The sequence below is a fragment of the Pecten maximus genome, chromosome 3, assembly GCF_902652985.1.
Source record: "Pecten maximus chromosome 3, xPecMax1.1, whole genome shotgun sequence".
NCBI classification, from domain to species: domain Eukaryota; kingdom Metazoa; phylum Mollusca; class Bivalvia; order Pectinida; family Pectinidae; genus Pecten; species Pecten maximus.
The window spans coordinates 676944-698741 of NC_047017.1; the positions used below are offsets into that span (position 1 = coordinate 676944).

Genomic DNA, 21798 nt, shown 5'->3' on the forward strand with positions numbered 1-21798 from the left:
GGAACTGCTATTACTGAAACATGTACACTTCCGGTAAATATTCGTAAGGAAATCGTACGTTTGTCAACAACACTTACTGTTCTTTCTTATTTTCTTTTATGTCATTGGCCTTAAATAATTAGAGAGGTATTCGGAAGTTGATATCTCCTCATAATGGGATCGTCTAAGAAGCACAAAGAAAGAGATAAGGACCACAAAAGGAAACGCCGGCACAGGTCAAGATCTCGATCAAGAGAAAGAAAACGACACCGTGACGAGCGTCCCGAGCATGGACATGAAGACAATTACGAAGATGAAGGGTACCGGAGGGACATACAAACATATGATTATAATCATGGTTCTTCATCAAACGTTGAAAAATGTAATTATTTTGACTCAATTTAATTAATTATGACTTATTGGGGGGGGGGGGGGGGGGGGTGTTATAGAATAAAGTGATATGTTATAAGACTGGAATCAATGGGAGGGTTGTTATTTTAGAATAAAGTGATATGTTATTAGGCTATAATGATATGTTATAAGACTGGAATCAATGGCTAGGTAGTAGCACAGTTTGCCAGACATATGTCACGACTTTGAGTCCTTGTAATTCTATTTTCATTTATTATTGCACTTAAGATACACATGTAAATTACTTATATATCCTTTCACTGCCTTTAGCTAACACTTCGGCCAGGTAATTGAACCATGCATTTCTGTCCCTATTTGAACTGAAAACAAACATTAATCAGTATGGTCCATATTTGACAGTACAACATGTCCCAAACTACACTAGATTTTCATATCATATCAATTTTTAAGGGTTCAGGGCATCCAGTTGACCCTTGACTTTTAGCAATTTCAGAAGTCAAATCACTATTTCTGAGAAATCTGAAGGGTCAAAACATATGTCAAATAGACATGTCCCTTCAAACCCAAGAGTCAGATCTCATTTTCAGGAGTCAAAAACATACTCTCAAGGGTCTACTGGATGCCCTGGGGTTTATAGTTATGCATGCGAGATACCTGTCATGTCTGGAAACATAAAATAAAAATGTATAAAGTCACATCTAAGTAACTGAATTATGTCCTGGCCCTATATCAGCATACAAGGATTTGCTATATTGGTCATGAAAAATGTCACCATCCTGAACTTTGACATTAATGTAGTGCATGTTGGTGCTAATATTGAAAATGCAATTCACTTCTTCTTTCAATGTCCACTTTACTTGAATATTCGACATCACATTATAACAGTTTATAACCTTCTAGGATATATTAATATTCAAGTTCTTTTATATGGTATCAGTGACTTGTCAACTGATTTAAACAGAACCATACTTTCCAACACTAGTTCTTACCTGAAAAAAAGTAAACGCTTTAAAAATTATAAGTAATATTTATGTCTATATATACTCATTTGTTTATATAAAGGTTAAATCAACTAAAAAAAATATATCATGAGTACATAGTAGTGTGAGAGTGAGTGAGAATGTGTTTTCTTTGTTTATATATATCAATTATTGACTTTTCCTACTTCATGTTCACTAAACTGGAAATTTATAGGAAAGGACTAATATAGGCTGAGCCTGTTGTCCAATCCCTTTTGCCAACACCAATTCTGTACGATATTCAATGTAAATTTATACTTGTTGTGTTGACAGTAAAATACTTTGAAATGAAATGTTGGTGATATAGGGTCTCCTGTGTCTTCGTGGTCAAATACAGAATGACTATTCATACCCTGCCTACACCCCACCCCTCACAACTCCATCAATGACCATGTAACAGAGGCCTGTAGCAGGGGTGTCCATCACTGTAAATGCTTTGTTGAATGAGAAAGGAGTGAAGCGGAACTAGATTGGGACTGATCACTTTAGACAAATAAATGCTCCTGTGAGTGAAAAATGTTTGTAATCTATAGTTTGAGGTTGTGGGCTGGAGTTGCAGATGTCATTGTATTTCATTAGCCCAACATCATCATATGTTGGGCATTTCAAATGCTACATATGTCATCCGTTTGTCCATTAACAGTAATTGTTGGTCTCTGATCAAGGAATCAAAATGGCTGACAGACAGCCATCTTTGATTTTGACAAATTGAAGTTTGCTATCACTATTTCTTGAAAAGTACGAGGGTTAATTTCTGAAACTTCACATGTAGGTTTCCATAGATGCCTAGTTGTACCCATTTGATTCTGAGTCTGATCCAGAAAAACAAAATAACTGACTGGCAGTCATCTCCGATTTTGACAATTAAAGTTTGTTATTGCTATTTCTTGAACAGCACTTGAGGAATATTTCAATTTTAATTCTGAACAGGAAAAAAATGTCAGAAATGCAACCATTTTGGATGTTGACAGTTTAAGTTGTTATTCTTGTTTCTCAAAAACTGCTTCTTAGATCTTTCTGAAATATTAAATGTAGGTTTTTCTTGTTACCAAATTATCAAGAGGAAAAGAGGAAAGAAGGGAAAAAGGAGAAAGAAGATCAGTCTGATATAGAACCAATAAAGATCATTCAGGGGTTGGCACAAGATCCTTTTGGGATCTTTTGTCTTCTGTAATATTACTAATAGTTCTGTCCTCACTTATAACTAAAGCCAGGTAATTAGTGTTGCATATGGTGCATATACAATTGCACATGTATTTGCATAGTTTCTGGTGCATATCACAGTTAATGTTTCACTTAAGGACCTATGCAGTAAAGTTCTGAAAATAGGTTAGGTTTCATATTGTGTTACATCATATTGGAAACAATAAAGACAGGAAAAACAACATAAGCTGGACTGATACAAAATGCTGTATATATAAAGGCACTTTTTTATTCAATCCAATTGCACCTATATAGCTAGATCGCGATATTTTGTTGTGGTAATTTGTTAATCCTTTAAACCTTGATTTAGATGTTTTCTTTCAGACTTTATGATTAGGTATCATTTATCCAGACAGTGATAATTTTTATGAAATGATTTACACTTATTTTGTAGCCCAACCAGCATCATCTTCAGGAGGTGGGGACGCATCTCTAAGTATTGAAGAGACAAAGTAAGTTAAAAGTTCTTTAAGAATTAACAGTATGATATTACTTCTCTGCACTTGATATATAGTTCCAGATCAAGAGTAAAACAATGAAATCTTCTTAAAGTGACTTAATCTTAATTCAGAGAAAAAGCTGTGTATTTATTGATGAAAAAATACCAGTTGCTCTAAATATGAACAGTTTATAATCTGATAACTTTTTTATTACAGATTCAAAATATTTTGTCAAAATTAGAAACAATCTTTTGAGAAACTGATGATTCATGTACATGTTAAAGGTTACATTTTACTATTCCAGTCGAATCCGAGCCAAACTGGGACTGAAGCCACTGGAGGTGAATTCAGGAACATCTCGAGGTACATTTATATTTTGGAGGGAAGTTTTGATATCCTTCAATAAAGTTTGCTGGGATGGGGTATTCTGAATTCTGTTGATGGAAGTTTGTCTACACTTCAACCTCTCTAAACAAACTGTTACAGGAGTTATAATAATCAGTATTAGGGCCTAAGATGGTTTTGTCATTGCAGTTTTATTTTTCATTTCGATGATTCTCTCAGGAATAATTCTTTTTACATGAATTTTCTTTATACTAAATCTTCCATAGTAAAACTCTTTACTCTTTTAATCTATTCTTAACTCACATGGCATGATCTGGACCTGTGATCAAAGTTACAGGGGTCAGATATGTCAAAGACTTCGATGATCTTCTTTTCAAGTTCCTGAATACCCATATGCTAGTGATGTAACAATTCACCGGTGCATCAATGTATTGGATCACAGTGTGGTGCATCGATGCATTGTCTGTCCTTGATTTGTATCGCGATACCTGAAAAGTTGTAACTATCTCCCTTGACCAATGTTAGCCTACGGGGAAACTTGATTCTAGCTTGCTATTTGTGCCAGTTTTAAGCTTCCCAATGGCACATACATTCAAGCAAAGTGGCTTAGTTGCAATATGGCTGACATAGACCAAAACATATTTATTTCATATATTTATTTATGAATAAACATATTTCAAAAGCATTAAATTGTCAACATTGAATGCAGCAGAACATTCAAAATCAACTTATTTTGTAATATATATGATTAAAAAAGCCCGACAGACTCAAAACAATTTGGAATTCTTTAACTTCTCACTTAATCTAATCTTTCGGCTGTACATGTCGCCATCTTGGTTGACAATGTGTTGGTGTTTCAAAACCGACAGGAATATATGCCGATCGGTACATGCCAAAATTGTGCGCGCATATTAAGGACACAATCAAGTAATTTGGCCGCATTGCCACCGGCACATCAGAATCAAGTTCACCCATACCGTTAAGTAGTAAATAACATGGCTGACAAGGCCACTCCAGCAGCTTATAAAGCTGCCTGTTAGAGTTATTTCAAATCCAAATCATCTAAATTCAAGAACGCTTTGTGGGAAACAGACAAAACATATGTTTTTCTAACGAATGTAGACAAAGACTCTAATAAGCTGGAAATACCACAAACATGACTACTATACAATGGAATACCAGATATCTGATAGGTCATCAGCTTCTCATATACCGTGATACATATTGTATCGTGACCCCTTTATTGTGTTACAAATCATATATCCACCCTACCTTGCAATACACAGCTTTACCATATGCATATGCATACTATTTTTCCAGCAGATAACAAGGAATAAGTGTCAAAGGTTACCACTGTGAAATATCAAATGTGACCATATACACTATGTGGTCGCCATCTCGTCTTTCCTAACCCTCGCCAAAAATAAACTTGTATTGTACGATACTAACCATATATTCTCTGTTCTATGCATTTACTCTTTAACATTTGATTTGATTTTATGAAAATGGTATTTCTTTGGATTTCATGAATTATGGAAACATATGCATGAAGCTCAGTTGTTTTTTTTTCTTTTTTTTTTGCATGTTTATGGTTTGCTTACAAAAAGTTTATTTGAAAAGTTAATTAAACTTTATTTAAAAGATGGTGAAAAAAAGGCTGATGAAGATGTACACAAGCCTGCCATTAGTATTACACAGGAGAAACAAACGGAAAAGCTTCGTGAAAAAATGGAGCGGATGAAGGAAAAGAGGAGACTAAATGAAAAACTGAGGTAAAATATTCATATGATGATGACATCAGATTTGTGTCTTATAGTTCTATTATACATATCATAGTGTATAAAAAACAAGTTAGGAAATAAATGAGATGGCCAGCATGATTCCATAGGTGTTTAGGGACAGCTCTCATTCAGATCATCTCGTAAATCTATCTGTTATAATCAGAATGGTATAGTTTCACTGTGGTTTTGCCCTGATCACTGAGCAGTTTTTTAAGCTGTTTCCTTGTTGTAGCAATGTGAAGACATTAGGAGATAGTGATTCTGAGGATGATATGGTTTCCTGGGTGAGAAAAAACAGGAAAGCACAGAAGGAAAAAGAAAGGGCTGAGAAAACAGTAAGTATCAGGAGGGTCTGTACCCAGTGTTCACAGCCTGTGTTTGTGGTTATACTGTCATAGTGGTCAAATCAACAGCATGCTTTTCAAACCATTATCTCAGTAAAGATACCCTAGCTTTGTTAATAGGCTTGGTTGTAAAGGAAGACAAGAGTAATCACTGTCAAGTAATTAGTATTATAAAGATAATGGTTATTGCATTTGTGACAGTAGACATAGAATTTGAGCTAATATTGGAAAATATCTTATGTTGAAAATATTTGTGGACATAAAAACAAGCCAGAACAACACTATTCAAATCACCCGTGTCCATTGTCCATCATGTATTCGTAACAATTTTTGCTATCGCTGTTTCTTGAGAAGTACTGAAATAATATTTCTGAACTTCACGTGTAGGTTCCCCTAGGTCCCTAGTTGTGGGTCTGATCTTGATATGGAAAGAGAAATGGCTGACCGCCAGCCATCTTTGATTTTGACAGTTGAAATTTGTTATCAGTATGTCTCAGAAAGCTCTTCTTAAATCTTTCTTGGACTTAATATTTAGGCTACACTTATTATCAAATGATTAAAGAGGAAAGAAGGGACAAGTAGAGAAAAGATCTTTGGTCTTTCACAGGACCAAAAAAGATCATCAAATGTTGGATGCCAACATCTATGTAATATCTACAGCATTCACTGATGTTATGTTTTGAAGTCATTTTGCAGTTAACAATTATAGCTTTTGATGTACTGTAATGCCAGGCTTTTTCTCTGATCAAAGGCAAAAATGTTGGAAGAGATGGACGAGGAATTTGGTATCAGTAATCTGGTAGATGAGGAATTCCATGTGAAACCTAAGAATGTAAGTATAAATGCATTGAGCAAGATTAAGCTATGTCATATAATTTTTTAAAAATATTTAAATATATATTTAGATATATATTTAATTATTTAAATATGTAAATACAACCTAAAAAGAAATGACACAAAGATAAGTTGATACTCGATGATAGTGCTCCGACCCAATTATCAATCTAGTGCACCAAGTATTATTATGTTTTTTCATGAAAACATATTTGGTAAACAAAATTGTTTTGACGATTTTCATAAATGCTACATGCAGGATATATTTTATCCACCTGATAACTTAGATGAACTGGATTTCAGAATTACACTTCCAAAGACCTGAAAGGACTGAAGGTACAACACAACACAGAGAGGTTCAAAGAAGGCAAGACGGTCATCCTTACACTTCAGGACAAAGGTCAGAAACTCCTAGTGTTGGAAGGCTCTGTGTGGACTTCACAAAGTTTTGGAATTCAGTGTCTATCACGTCATACTCACCTTTATTTCTGTCCATCAATTCATCTAGATTTCCATGTGATAACTTACCTATTATCTCATTATCTCACATGACCAGCTTTTTATTTTCTGAAAATTCTGCTTAGATCTACAAGAAATGTGGATGTTAATATCCATAGTTTTACTCAATTTTTAACTGACAAACACTTGGCTCTGTTCCTGTCCCGTGTTTTTGTTCATTCAGTATCAAATTGATTAATGTGAAGATTAAGCAAGTGTAGTAAGGGTCTGTGTAGAGTGCCTTACGATTGTGGTTATCACTATACTCCTATATATCCCTACTGGTCTAACATTTGACAGGTATCTTGGATGAAGATGAAGACGACACCCTTGTAAATGTCAATATGATAGATGAGGAGTTAACAGAGAAAAATTTAGAGAATAAAAAGAAGAAGCCAGATTATAAGCCATATGACGAAGCTGATAAGGATGAGTACGGAATGGTAGGTATTGTTTTCTGTGTGTTGAAGTCAGATTATCAGCCTTATGATAAGGATGAGTACAGATTGGTTGGTACTGGAAATTAAGGTACTTTAGATTGCTACTAGTCCTGAAGGACTGAATGAATTTTGATGAAATTTGGTCTAGAGCAAAGGAGATCCAATGAAGTGAGGGTTTGGCTCCAATGGGGCCGGATAGGATGGGCCTTATATGGGAAATGGATATAAATTCTTTGAATCACTATATGTCCCAAATGCCAGATTATATTTTGTTGTACTTTGGTCTAGAGCATTATTGGGCAAAGAAGATTCAAGAATGGCAAGATTTGTTCGACATTTAGTTTGAACCATTGTTGAGAGATGCATTTCAAAAAATAGGAAAATATTAATTTTGTAATATATATTATATGAGAGTATTTGGCCATGATTACTAAAATATACAGGTAAGTGATTTCAGGCCCTCTGGGCATCGTCTGTTTTGAAATAAAGTGTATTTTAATTTGATTTTAGTTTAAACCTGTCAATGTTTTGGAAAAATATGATGAAGAAATTGATGGTGAGAAAAAGAAAACATTTACACTGGAGTCAGGAGGGAAGTACAACACGGAACAAGATAGACAGATGGAAAAAATACGGGAACAGCTTCAACAACAGAGTGTGAGTATGCATAATGTTGCCCATGATTGATATAGTTATACCTAATGGTATTATGCGTTGTCCCTCCATTATCCCTCAAGATTTCTTCAAACTGCTACTAGTCCTGAACAAATGAATGGAATTTGATGAAATTGGTTCTGGAGCATTATTGAACAAAGGAGATCCAATGTTGTATAAAGGAGGGTGTGATTCCCCTGAGTTTTATAACAGTATTTTGTCATGATTGCTGAAATATCCTTGTGAGTGATGCAGGCCCTCTTGGCCTCTTGTAAAGTTGTATTGCATGCTAACAGCGTTATATTTGGCAAATGTACAGTTGTGCTGTTCTTCATCAGAAGAGGGAGAATTTAAAACTTAATAGTTGATGAAAATTTTAATGTTCCCTCAGTTATTGAAAGTCTTGTATAACAAACCTACATTTGCCTCTGTTACAGCACAGCCTTGGACTGGGAGTATCATTAAATGTGGCTAAAGAATACTTTACAGCAGAGGAAATGGTGAGCTATGTCTTTATCATAAAACAGATTGGCTAGATATGCTTACAGCAACTAGGTTAAAATGTAAATCTAGATCTGTGTACATTAATATCCTTCTCCATTCTCTATGTAATTGTCGTCAGAACACAAACTGTAGGTCATTGCCCCCAGATTTGATCATGTATTCATATCTAAGTGTACCAACATTTCATATTTTTAGGCAGCAAAAACCACATTTAAGAAACGAAAGAAGAAAGATAAGAAAATCCGGAAGAAGACGATATTAAAAGCAGATGACCTTGAACCACTGGAAGATGATGCTAATGATGTTGGTTCAAGGTAAGTGATGTCATGATGTTGTGAAAATGTTTCTCATGGTCCACTGTTTGACTTCCAATCTTTTAAAGAAGTAAGATTTTTCGTCAGTCTTCCTGTGCATTGATGGAAGTATCTAAGTCTTCCATGTATTTATACTTGCCTTGTTATACCCTGGAATGAATATTCATACCCTGCCTACACTGCTCTCTGGCAGGGTAGCTGTGACGACAACCATCTGTCAGAAATTGTCAGTCCATCGTCCAGAGCTACGTTATTGCAGCTAGTTATACCCCTCTCCCCTTTAGTAAGGGGATAAATACACATGTACTAGTAACTAGATTGTGCGTCTGGGATAACGTTGTGTACACAATATCTCATGAACCCTTCTGTCAACAGATTTAGTTCATATTACCATAGTACCACACCATCAAGGTACACCTAATAAGATTTTGGTTGTCATTGGTCAAGGTTAAATGTCAATGGCTGCGCTTGACCATTTTCAAAAAGTCTGGCACATATGAACCTCTGGGCAGGTTTGATAGTCTTACATGGGTCTGTCCCATGGAAAAGGATAGCTCAACCCTAGTGTAAGAGTTTGTCTGGCAAGCACAAGGCTTGTTGCCCAGTCTGCCTTTAGTTACTCTAAGGAATACAAAGCCTTAATACACCAATCCATATCCTGAGATTCTACTTCTGATCATGTGATATTTTCTGTATTGTATTTCAGGTCTCGTGGAAGGGGTCGTCATGAAGATCCAGAGGACGTGGAAGTGAAAACTGAATCATCATGGTATGACACTTCTCAACAAGTGGATGGCTTTAATAATCCAGAGGCTGCCCTAACAAGGGCTCCAGTAGTTATTGACTATGGCCATCAACATATCATTCCAGGGCTGGATATTCCTGTTGTGAAGCAAGAAACCACAGAGACCTTTCCTTCCAGAATGCAGGACGAGGGTTAGTGGAGTGAGATAATTTGTAGTTGAATACATGGTGTACTTAGTATAATATTCAGTCTCCTTTGGGTGTGATAATTTTAATGTTCAGTCTCCTTTGGGTGAGATAATTTGTAGTTGAATAGTTAATATGATATTAGGTCTCCTTGGGGTGAGATAATTTGAAGTTAAAAATTTTAATATAATATTCTGTCTCCTTGGGGTGAGATAATTTGTAGTTGAATAGTTAAATATAATATTTGGTCTCCTTGGGCGAGATAATTTGTAGTTAACATTATACTCAGTCTCCTGATATCTATATATTCAATCGATAAAAGCTAAATAAAAGCTAAAAGCCTTTTGTATTGGAATGTAGTAGTTGTTGACTACCTCACTGAACATCATATGAGAGGCCTTTCACATGCCATTTGTTAGCTTCCTTGGGTAGGAAGCACCAAACCATACACCCCAGACCTTCACCTGAGGTTATGTGGTGGCCACCTCAGACCTTCACCTGAGGTTATGTGGCCACCTCAGACCTTCACCTGAGGTTATGTGGCCACCTCAGACCTTCACCTGAGGTTATGTGGTGGCCACTTCAGACCTACTGAGGTTATGTGGCCACCTCAGATCCTCACCTGAGGTTATGTGGTGGCCACCTCAGACCTTCACCTGAGGTTATGTGGCCACCTCAGACCTTCACCTGAGGTTATGTGGTGGCCATTTCAGACCTTCACCGGAGGTTATGTGGTGGCCATTTCAGACCTTCACCGGAGGTTATGTGGTGGCCACCTCAGACCTTCACTTGAGGTTATGTGGTGGCCACCTCAGATCCTCACCTGAGGTTATGTGGTGGCCACCTCAGACCTTCACCTGAGGTTATGTGGTGGCCACCTCAGACCTTCACCTGAGGTTATGTGGTGGCCACCTCAGACCTTCACCTGAGGGTATGTGGTGGCCACCTCAGATCCTCACCTGAGGCTATGTGGTCACCTCAGACCTTCACCTGAGGTTATGTGGCCACCTCAGACCTTCACCTGAGATTATGTGGTGGCCACCTCAGATCCTCACCTGAGGTTATTTGGCCACCTCAGACCTTCACCTGAGGTTATGTAGCCACCTCAGACCTTCACCTGAGGTTATGTGGCCATATCAGACCTTCACCTGAGGTTATGTGGCCACCTCAGACCTTCACCTGAGGGTATGTGTCCACTTCAGATCCTCACCTGAGGGTATGTGGCCACCTCAGAACCTCACCTGAGGCTATGTGGTCACCTCAGACCTTCACCTGAGGTTATGTGGCCACCTCAGACCTTCACCTGAGATTATGTGGTGGCCACCTCAGATCCTCACCTGAGGTTATTTGGCCACCTCAGACTTTCACCTGAGGTTATGTAGCCACCTCAGACCTTCACCTGAGGTTATGTGGCCATATCAGACCTTCACCTGAGGTTATGTGGCCACCTCAGACCTTCACCTGAGGGTATGTGTCCACTTCAGATCCTCACCTGAGGGTATGTGGCCACCTCAGAACCTCACCTGAGGTTATGTGGTGGCCACCTCAGACCTTCACCTGAGGTTATGTGGCTGGTGCTCTAACTGACTGAGCTAATACAGCCCCTTGGACAGAATAAGGCTGATTTGGTATCATATTAGGTTATATATCATAGAAAGGCCAAATGATGCAAACCTCTACTCTACTGTTGGATGTGGTCTAAAAATTACTGGCATTCCAAGCATATATCAGCTACTGTTGGATGTGGCCTAAAAATTACTGACATTCCAAGCATATATCGGCTACTGTTGGATGTGGCCTAGTGATACGCTTGTCGATATATCTATATATCCTGACTACCATTTTATTGGCTGTTTACATGGTAAAAACAACAGGAAATGTTGATTTTCATTCTCAAAATTAAACATTGGATGACTGTTTTCATCATGGTCATCAGAATGTTTGTTTAAAACTGATGATACACCTTATTAGTCAAGTGTCTCCTTGACAGGGTTTATAACAGGAAATGAGCTTTGTCAACACACAGAACAATGAAACAGTGAAGCTGCTTATGATAAAAACCTGCTAAATAAAACAATGGAGACACTTCAGACTGAAATAAATTGTTATAAAACAGACGTGAAACATGCTTTAGGGAATACTTAAATCGTATTCAACATTCATAGCCAGCTGATTTAGCTGAATTTGAATGGCATAATGTTTTAAAATTGTCTGAAATAGCTACATGTGGGCATATCATGAGAAGAAACTGTTACATATACTTAACAAACTGCTACCTCAATTCTGTGATGTTTTATTTATTTTGCTTTGATCCGCTTCATTCTTTCCTGTTTTACTAGATGATTTACATGAGCCTGCTGAAGACCTGTCTAGCATACCTTTTGTGGAGGACGAAGCAGAGAATGAGTTACAGAGTGCTTTATCAAAGGCACGACGAATCAAAAGGACAAAGGAAAAGTCTAAAATACAGAAGGTCAGTATAAAATACAAAATACCATGTGTTATCTGTAATATTGTCTTTCTCGTAACTAAATACTTTAATCTATCACCATTTATTTATTTGAATAAGTTTTGCAGCAGAAAACATATACTGAAAATTTAAACTTCATACAAAGTCTGACATGAATGAATACCATAATAATAAAGAGTAAGGATTGCCTTTGATGATATAGATACTTACTGTGTCAATGTGACTGAGTGTATGATTTGTGTGGAGTACAGGACACTTACTATGTCAATGTGACTGAGTGTATGATTTGTGTGGAGTACAGGACACTTACTATGTCAATGTGACTGAGTGTATGATTTGTGTGGAGTAGAGGATACTTACTATGTCAATGTGACTGAGTGTATGATTTGTGTGGAGTAGAGGACACTTACTATGTCAATGTGACTGAGTGTATGATTTGTGTGGAGTACAGGACACTTACTCTGTCAATGTGACTGAGTGTATGATTTGTGTGGAGTACAGGACACTTACTATGTCAATGTGACTGAGTGTATGATTTGTGTGGAGTAGAGGATACTTACTATGTCAATGTGACTGAGTGTATGATTTGTGTGGAGTACAGGACACTTACTATGTCAATGTGACTGAGTGTATGATTTGTGTGGAGTACAGGACACTTACTATGTCAGTGTGACTGAGTGTATGATTTGTGTGGAGTAGAGGACACTTACTATGTCAATGTGACTGAGTGTATGATTTGTGTGGAGTACAGGACACTTACTATGTCAATGTGACTGAGTGTATGATTTGTGTGGAGTAGAGGACAATTACTATGTCAATGTGACTGAGTGTATGATTTGTGTGGAGTACAGGACAATTACTATGTCAATGTGACTGAGTGTATGATTTGTGTGGAGTAGAGGACACTTACTATGTCAATGTGACTGAGTGTATGATTTGTGTGGAGTAGAGGACACTTACTATGTCAATGTGACTGAGTGTATGATTTGTGTGGAGTACAGGACACTTACTATGTCAATGTGACTGAGTGTATGATTTGTGTGGAGTACAGGACACTTACTATGTCAATGTGACTGAGTGTATGATTTGTGTGGAGTACAGGACACTTACTATGTCAATGTGACTGAGTGTATGATTTGTGTGGAGTAGAGGACACTTACTATGTCAATGTGACTGAGTGTATGATTTGTGTGGAGTAGAGGACACTTACTATGTCAATGTGACTGAGTGTATGATTTGTGTGGAGTAGAGGACACTTACTATGTCAATGTGACTGAGTGTATGATTTGTGTGGAGTAGAGGACACTTACTATGTCAATGTGACTGAGTGTATGATTTGTGTGGAGTACAGGACACTTACTATGTCAATGTGACTGAGTGTATGATTTGTGTGGAGTAGAGGACACTTACTATGTCAATGTGACTGAGTGTATGATTTGTGTGGAGTACAGGACACTTACTATGTCAATGTGACTGAGTGTATGATTTGTGTGGAGTACAGGACACTTACTATGTCAATGTGACTGAGTGTATGATTTGTGTGGAGTACAGGACACTTACTATGTCAATGTGACTGAGTGTATGATTTGTGTGGAGTACAGGACACTTACTATGTCAATGTGACTGAGTGTATGATTTGTGTGGAGTACAGGACACTTACTATGTCAATGTGACTGAGTGTATGATTTGTGTGGAGTACAGGACACTTACTATGTCAATGTGACTGAGTGTATGATTTGTGTGGAGTACAGGACACTTACTATGTCAATGTGACTGAGTGTATGATTTGTGTGGAGTACAGGACACTTACTATGTCAATGTGACTGAGTGTATGATTTGTGTGGAGTAGAGGACACTTACTATGTCAATGTGACTGAGTGTATGATTTGTGTGGAGTACAGGACACTTACTATGTCAATGTGACTGAGTGTATGATTTGTGTGGAGTACAGGACACTCAGTGATCACCATTGCCTGTTTTAACGTGGCGGCCCACCACCCTTAGCTGGGTACCCGCCACGCTTACACAACCAAATTCACTCGATCCGCCACGCATGTAATTGTTACCTAACACCCCTATTTTGTATCGATTTCAAGCAGAAAACTGACCCGTTTCTATAGCGTCCGATACACATTACCTATGGCCCCTGTTTTTACAGGTGAACTAGGCCTAATTGACGAATTGCGATCTCGGTAAGGTGCCTCACCGTTATGTTTTGATACGGTCGACTGATCTCTTGATCACACCTATATCGATGGTGATAATTAATTAATAGTAGGTGTACTGTTCTGACCATGGGAACAGATGTGATTGTAAGTTTCAGTCGATCAGTACATCAGAGAAAATGTTACCATCGTCTACATCGGAAAAACCGACGGTCCGATAAGATTTTTTTTTTCACAAGAATTAATATTCAGCTGGGATAATCAAACTGATAATATCAATACCTAAGCCGATGTTTGAGAAGCATGGATACATTTTTGAAAACTTTATGGCAATGTCACCATGAAGAGAGGAGTATCAGCTCCTTTTTTGGAACACCATGTGAACGACATGCGATCGCGACAACCGATCTAGATGGAGGTTCCCCTTGGTGCCTCGTTATGCTTATTGCATTTTGAGATCAATTGGAAAACAATATGGCCAACAGACTGCCATCTTGGATTTTGACAATTGAAGTTATCTCTATTTCTCAAATTAATGAATGGATCTTTCTCAAATTTCATAAGTAGGTTCCCCTTGGTCCCTTATATTGCATTTTTGGACCAGTCTGTCCTGAAAACAACCTGGCAAACAAACAGCCATTATCGTTAAATCTCAAATTTCTTATATAGCTAGGATTCCCTTGTTTGAAAAGTACTGGAGGGATGTCTCTATTTGCACAGATTAGTAAAATGAAGGGAAAAGTAGAGAAAAGATCAATCTGACATGGAACCTATGAAGATCATTCAATGGTGGGCGCCAAGATCCCTCTGGGATCTCTTGTTACTAAGTAATGGTATAAGCTGTTATTTTGTTTTAATTTACACGATATATATGGCATAGAGTGAGCAAATGATTAAAATGCATATTTATTTAGAACTAAATCAAACAACATAATTAAATCTCTATTCTTAATGTCATAATTGATGAGGTTTCTCGAAACGTCGCACCGCGAGGCTGCATGACATCCACAAAAGTACATGTTCAGAAAAAATTGTCAAAAAATTTTCCTCCACCCATCATTTTGAAATTGTGGTGATCCCTGACACTTACTATGTCAATGTGACTGAGTGTATGATTTGTGTGGAGTACAGGACACTTACTATGTCAATGTGACTGAGTGTATGATTTGTGTGGAGTACAGGACACTTACTATGTCAATGTGACTGAGTGTATGTGACTGAGTGTATGATTTGTGTGGAGTAGAGGACACTTACTATGTCAATGTGACTGAGTGTATGATTTGTGTGGAGTACAGGACACTTACTATGTCAATGTGACTGAGTGTATGATTTGTCTTGAGTAAAGGTAAAAGAGAGAATTTTCCTTCAGTGTCCTTATATACGGTAGTATAGATTCAATCACATTAATTTTCCTCTGACCTGTCAATCATTAAATGACCTTAGCTGTTCATAGGCCATTAAACAATATAGTAAGATTTAGATTTACCTGTGGTGAGAGAGCTGATGTATCAGAATGGTTTTGATAGGTAGCGGCCCAGATTGCCAAAGAGCGTGTTATGAAGACAGAACAAGAGATGGATGAAGACAAAGAAGAAAGTAACATTGTACTCAACTCGACATCTGAGTTCTGTCGGACGCTGGGTGATATCCCTACCTATGGTCAGTCAGGAAACCGTGACGAAGAGAAAGAGGAACTTATGGTAAGTTCAATGTCATGTGTTCAATTCTGTTATTGAGGATGAAAAGGAAGAATTCATGGTAAGTTCAATGTCATGTGTTCAATTCTGTTATTGAGGATGAAAAGGAAGAATTCATGGTAGGTTCAATCTTGTTTTATGCTAATACTCTTATTGAGGATGGGAAGGAAAACTTTCTGTAGATGCCAAGAACATTATGCATGTGATTAGCATGTAAATGTACTGTATAATGCTTTGAACTGAATGTGTAAATTTGTATACCTAATTGTTATTTATTCAGGAAACCAGATAAAATTACAAACATCTTGTATAAGAAATTTGAATTGAAAGAGCATGTGTTTTTTTCAGTTTCCAGTAATCATACAATACCTTGTAGTATAATGACGAATATTTGTCTGATTTCACACAGGACTTTGAGCGAGAGCTAATGGAAGATAGGAGGCGCCAAGAGGAGGAAGAAGCAACTGGCTGGAACAGAGTGGAGATTGATGAAACACCTGTGGATATTCAGGTGAGTGGCTATACAGTATTGTGCTGGTGAGATTGCCGTTCAGTGTTGTGTTGGTGAGATCTCCATTCAGTGTTGTGTTGGTGAGATCTTCGTTCAGTGTTGTGTTGGTGAGATCTCCATTCAGTGTTGTGTTGGTGAGATCTCCATTCAGTGTTGTGTTGGTGAGATCTCCATTCAGTGTTGTGCTGGTGAGATCTCCATTCAGTGTTGTGTTGGTGAGATCTCCATTCAGTGTTGTGTTGGTGAGATCTCCATTCAGTGTTGTGTTGGTGAGATCTCCATTCAGTGTTGTGTTGGTGAGATCTCCATTCAGTGTTGTGTTGGTGAGATCTCCATTCAGTGTTGTGTTGGTGAGATCTCCATTCAGTGTTGTGTTGGTGAGATCTCCATTCAGTGTTGTGCTGGTGAGATCTCCATTCAGTGTTGTGCTGGTGAGATCTTTGTTCAGTGTTGTGTTGGTGAGATATCCATTCAGTGTTGTGCTGGTGAGATCTCAGTTCAGTGTTGTGTTGGTGAGATCTCCATTCAGTGTTGTGCTGTTGAGATCTCCATTCAGTGTTGTGATGGTGAGATCTCCATTCAGTGTTGTGTTGGTGAGATCTCCATTCAGTGTTGTGTTGGTGAGATCTCCGTTCAGTGTTGTGTTGGTGAGATCTTCATTTAGTGTTGTGTTGGTGAGATCTCCATTCAGTGTTGTGTTGGTGAGATCTCCATTCAGTATTGTGTTGGTGAGATCTCCATTCAGTGTTGTGTTGGTGAGATCTCCATTCAGTGTTGTGTTGGTGAGATCTCCATTCAGTGTTGTGTTGGTGAGATCTTCATTTAGTGTTCTGCTCTATCAGTACCTCTATATATTACATAAGTAAAGATTTCTGCTTGTTATTAACATTTCAAAATACATATATAATTGTACATGTATATTGACAACCAAAAAATGTTCAATTTTAAGATAATATATTCATGAAAGGCAATAATAACTGCTCAATATGTGCAAATGTAAATATAAAAATCAAGGACCTTTCATTCGGGTCAATGTAGTGTTATATCAACATGGTAGACACAATTTTGACCTTGGGCTTAAATATTTTGTCCCCAGATTGATGTAACACCATCTTTTATTGGTCGTACAAACTTGTCGTCCCCTCCACTGGAGTGGATTAAACTCCTGGTCCAATGACCTTAACTTTAATAAGTAGTGTTGCCTTGTTACAAATTATCTAGTATTTTTTGTTGTGTGTTTTAGGGGGAGGAAAAGGCCGTGCTGGATGATGAACCTGTGGTAAACCAGGGTGTAGGAGCTGCCTTGGAGCTAGCAATGAAGAAAGGTAAATGTTCATAATGTGTACATTGTCAAGAAGGTATGCATCTTTTTAACTGTAATCACCTACATAAGACAAAGGTTACCAAAGAACTGCATAAGACAAAGGTTACCAAAGAACTGCATAAGACAAAGGTTACCAAAGAAGCACACACAACTTTTGTTTACAACATTCTTTTTTATTTTTACTGCAATAAAATACTTACAACATTCTTTTTTATTTTTACTGCAATAAAATATTTCCTCATACCATGGTGTCTGTACCTAGTACAAAGTGGATTTTGTGTAACTGAAGTTGTTGTGTTACAGGCTACCTACAGAAGGAGGTGGTCAAGCAGAACACATCATCCAAACGCGAGGAGCTTGAGGCTCAAAACTACTCCATAGAGGACAAACGCTATGAGTAAGTACAAATTCTTCTGTCCATTAACAATCATTGTTATTGCTTATTCTTGAAAGTACCGGAGGGATATTCCTCAAACATCATGTGTAGGTTCCGCTTAGTCCCTAGTTGTGCCTATTCTATTAAGATTTTTGATCAGGAAAACAAAATTGCTGACAGGTGTTGCTTTGGATATTGAGAATTGAAGTTTGTTATCGCTGTTTCTTGAAAAGAACTGGAGCGATGTTTTTCAAACTTCACAATTCATTTAGGTTCCACTTATTGTTGTAATTAGATTATTAAGAAAGCACAAAGAAGGAAAAACTAGAGAGAAGATCAGTCTGACATAGAACCAATAAAGATCAGTCAATGGTGGGTGCCAAGATCCCTCTGAGATTTCTTGTTGGTATATTGGGTAAAAAATAACTGAGCAGTTTTTTTTTTTTTGGTGCAGTTCCTACGTATCTCTGCATCAAACATATTCCATGTATATTTTCAGCTGTGATTCCAGTTCTATTGTGTCTTTTGTTATTTGTATTCTCTTCTGCCTTGGTCTTCCAGTGACATTGATGACAAGTACAGGAAGCGTGGTGATCGGTACGGAGGCAGTGGTATGTTGACAGACTTTAAGGAAAAGGACCTGTACAGACCTGATGTCAAGTTAGAATATGTTGATAATGATGGACGTAAATTGAATGCGAAGGAGGCTTTCCGACAACTGTCTCACAGATTCCATGGCAAAGGTTCCGGCAAGAAAAAACAGGAAAAGAGACAGAAGAAACTTGAGGAAGAGCAGGTACGCAGTTAAAGATATTATAGAAGCATTCAATGTCATTGCCTTTCCTTTAAATTCATGGAAATTTTTTAATCTGAAGCAGTTGTCCTGCCGTATGTATTGCTAGGTTAGATGTACTGATGCGTGTACTTGGTAATCTTCTAATATTAAGTTGATAAGGTTCTGAGCCCTAATTCTACATCCAAGTGTAGAATTTACCTATACTCCATATCTACATAATGATTGACTGGTTTCCTGCCACTCTCAGGAGTTTAAAAACTGACAGCAATTTTGAAAATTAGCGATGAATTTTTATTCTACATATAGGGGTTCAATCACAACAAGCAAATTATTTTTATTGATTTTTTTGGTCAGTGATAAAAAGATAGTCCCTGAATGGTGAGTCACTGGGTGTTGGATTAATAGAATCTTGCATGGGTCTTTTCCTTGTCCAGGGATATCTTAATAAGTGTGTGAATTTGGCCGGTTAGCATGAAGCTTGTAGAGTGCTGACCAGCCAAACTCCAGATCTTACATGATGAAAATTAAATTCTGATTGTTTGCTGTCAACAGTTGATGAAAACTATGAGCTCCACTGACACGCCACTCGGTACACTTAATCTACTCAAGGAGAAACAGAAATCGGAGAAGTCGTCATATGTAGTCCTCACAGGAAACAAGGGATTCACATCGTATGTACATACAAGATTGTTTGTTCTATGTCTGTTCCTGGTTGGGACTGTTTCGTTTAGTTATTTGTCTATATTAAGTCTTTACAAGTTTTCTTTACTCTTAAGAAAATAAGCAGCTAAAAGAAAAATATTTTGACAGGAACTATTTGGTATTTCTAATTAATCATCAATAACAGTTACTGTAACTTAAATTTCATCACAAAGGATTATTCCCCTTTGTTTGACGGTGTATTAAAGGAACATGATATAGAGTGTCATTTAATGAACTAATTAAGTCAAAGAACACAGGATTCAAATGTTGTACATGTATCTCAAATATGATTTTCAGTGCTCAGTTTTTATTTTACCATGCTTATAAAGGTAGTCATGTTATACAAATGTTGATTATCATACCATTTTATTTCACAGAAATTCCATTGTGAAAACTTAGGAACATATTCCTATCATCTCTCAACTTGGATTCAGACTGTACGAATGTTTTCGAGTAGAGAGATGATCAGTGTCATGGCTCCATACACAAGTCTGTGGGTAAATGATACTAATACAGACCTGTGTAATACGTACTGTAAGGAACTGTCGAGAGGAGAATCCTGGCTTTCCATTGTGCCCTGGTAGTAAAAATTGTTCCTTCTTACCTTGGATCCAAATACCAGAGGACTAGGGATAGAGTGTTCTTCTTCCATGTGAGTTCACAGCTGGGAGGAGAATAACTTTGGTTGCTGATGATGAAGCTGGGAATGGTATCACTTCCTCTGAGGCTGTTAAGAGATTCATACAGGAAACTGGACATGGAAATGGATTGATCGCATTATAAAATTGTGACTTAACACTGACATTGTTAAGATGTATGAGCAAGGCCTGGTCCTCGGATTATAGACGAGGTCTCCGAGGCCCATCTTTAGGCGAGGTCTCTGAGGCCCATCTTTAGGCGAGGTCTCTGAGGCCCATCTTTAGGCGAGGTCTCTGAGGCCCATCTTTAGGCGAGGTCTCTGAGGCCCATCTTTAGGCGAGGTTTCTGAGGCCCATCTTTAGGCGAGGTTTCTGAGGCCCATCTTTAGGCGAGGTCTCTTAGGCCCATCTTTAGGCGAGGTCTCTGAGGCCCATCTTTAGGCGAGGTTTCTGAGGCCCATTTTTAGGCGAGGTTTCTGAGGCCCATCTTTAGGCGAGGTTTCAGAGGCCCATTTTTAGGCGAGGTTTCTTAGGCCCATCTTTAGGCGAGGTTTCTGAGGCCCATTTTTAGGCGAGGTTTCTTAGGCCCATCTTTAGGCGAGGTTTCTGAGGCCCATCTTTAGGCGAGGTTTCAGAGGCCCATTTTTAGGCGAGGTTTCTGAGGCCCATCTTTAGGCGAGGTTTCTGAGGCCCATTTTTAGGCGAGGTTTCTTAGGCCCATCTTTAGGCGAGGTTTCAGAGGCCCATCTTTAGGCGAGGTTTCAGAGGCCCATTTTTAGGCGAGGTTTCTGAGGCCCATCTTTAGGCGAGGTTTCTGAGGCCCATTTTTAGGCGAGGTTTCTTAGGCCCATCTTTAGGCGAGGTTTCAGAGGCCCATTTTTAGGCGAGGTTTCTGAGGCCCATCTTTAGGCAAGGTTTCTGAGGCCCATCTTTAGGCGAGGTTTCTGATGCCCATCTTTAGGCGAGGTTTCTGAGGCCCATCTTTAGGCGAGGTTTCTGATGCCCATCTTTAGGCGAGGTTTCTGAGGCCCATATTTAGGAGATATTTAAACATAATTAATTGTTTTGAAGAATTCATTAATTTGATTTTACAACATGTAGGTGCGCAATGATTTAAGGGTACCTAATTATCTAAAGGTAATAATGATGTTCTGTTGGTCATGTCTCGGATGAGTCACAATTTGAACAGTGTATTACATCTCATACCTGACATTATCATTCATCTCTCATGACAAAACAATGTCAGTTTTATTGTAATACTGAAACATGACATCAGGATAACTGTGAGATATGTGACGTGATATATAGGACCAATTGGACTTGATCTGAGTGATACATGTTAGATACTATATACATTGTATATATCCAGCATACAACCATTACAGGGTTATCAGGATCGTTTCGTCTTGTTCGTAGTTTATGAAACATCTTCATTTCAATAAAATCATATTAGTGTCTCAAG

General features: G+C 38.0%; 1 protein-coding gene across 1 annotated transcript; it reads left to right on the forward strand.

Annotated features, from left to right (window-relative positions):
- The first annotated feature begins 18 nt into the window (after nt 1-18).
- Nucleotides 19-21798, forward strand: LOC117322887 (U4/U6.U5 tri-snRNP-associated protein 1-like). The gene is made up of 20 exons (XM_033877826.1): nt 19-361; nt 2968-3025; nt 3318-3376; nt 5001-5130; nt 5372-5474; nt 6235-6315; nt 6621-6717; nt 7116-7258; nt 7766-7912; nt 8347-8409; nt 8609-8727; nt 9434-9663; nt 11997-12130; nt 15819-15992; nt 16399-16500; nt 17744-17825; nt 18128-18221; nt 18762-18996; nt 19549-19667; nt 20076-21798. Exons 1-20 carry the CDS (start codon nt 154-156, stop codon nt 20095-20097), a joined length of 2400 nt encoding a protein of 799 aa, XP_033733717.1. The 5' UTR covers nt 19-153; the 3' UTR covers nt 20098-21798.

What these genes read in the sequence shown, in the direction of transcription:
- LOC117322887 (XM_033877826.1), top strand. Translation starts at nt 154, where the DNA reads ATGGGATCGTCTAAGAAGCACAAAGAAAGAGATAAGGACCACAAAAGG. An exon ending in ATAAGGATGAGTACGGAATG is followed by an intron (nt 7,259 to 7,765) that starts GTAGGTATTGTT and finishes ATTTGATTTTAG; the next exon opens with TTTAAACCTGTCAATGTTTT. An exon ending in AAAAGTCTAAAATACAGAAG is followed by an intron (nt 12,131 to 15,818) that starts GTCAGTATAAAA and finishes TGGTTTTGATAG; the next exon opens with GTAGCGGCCCAGATTGCCAA.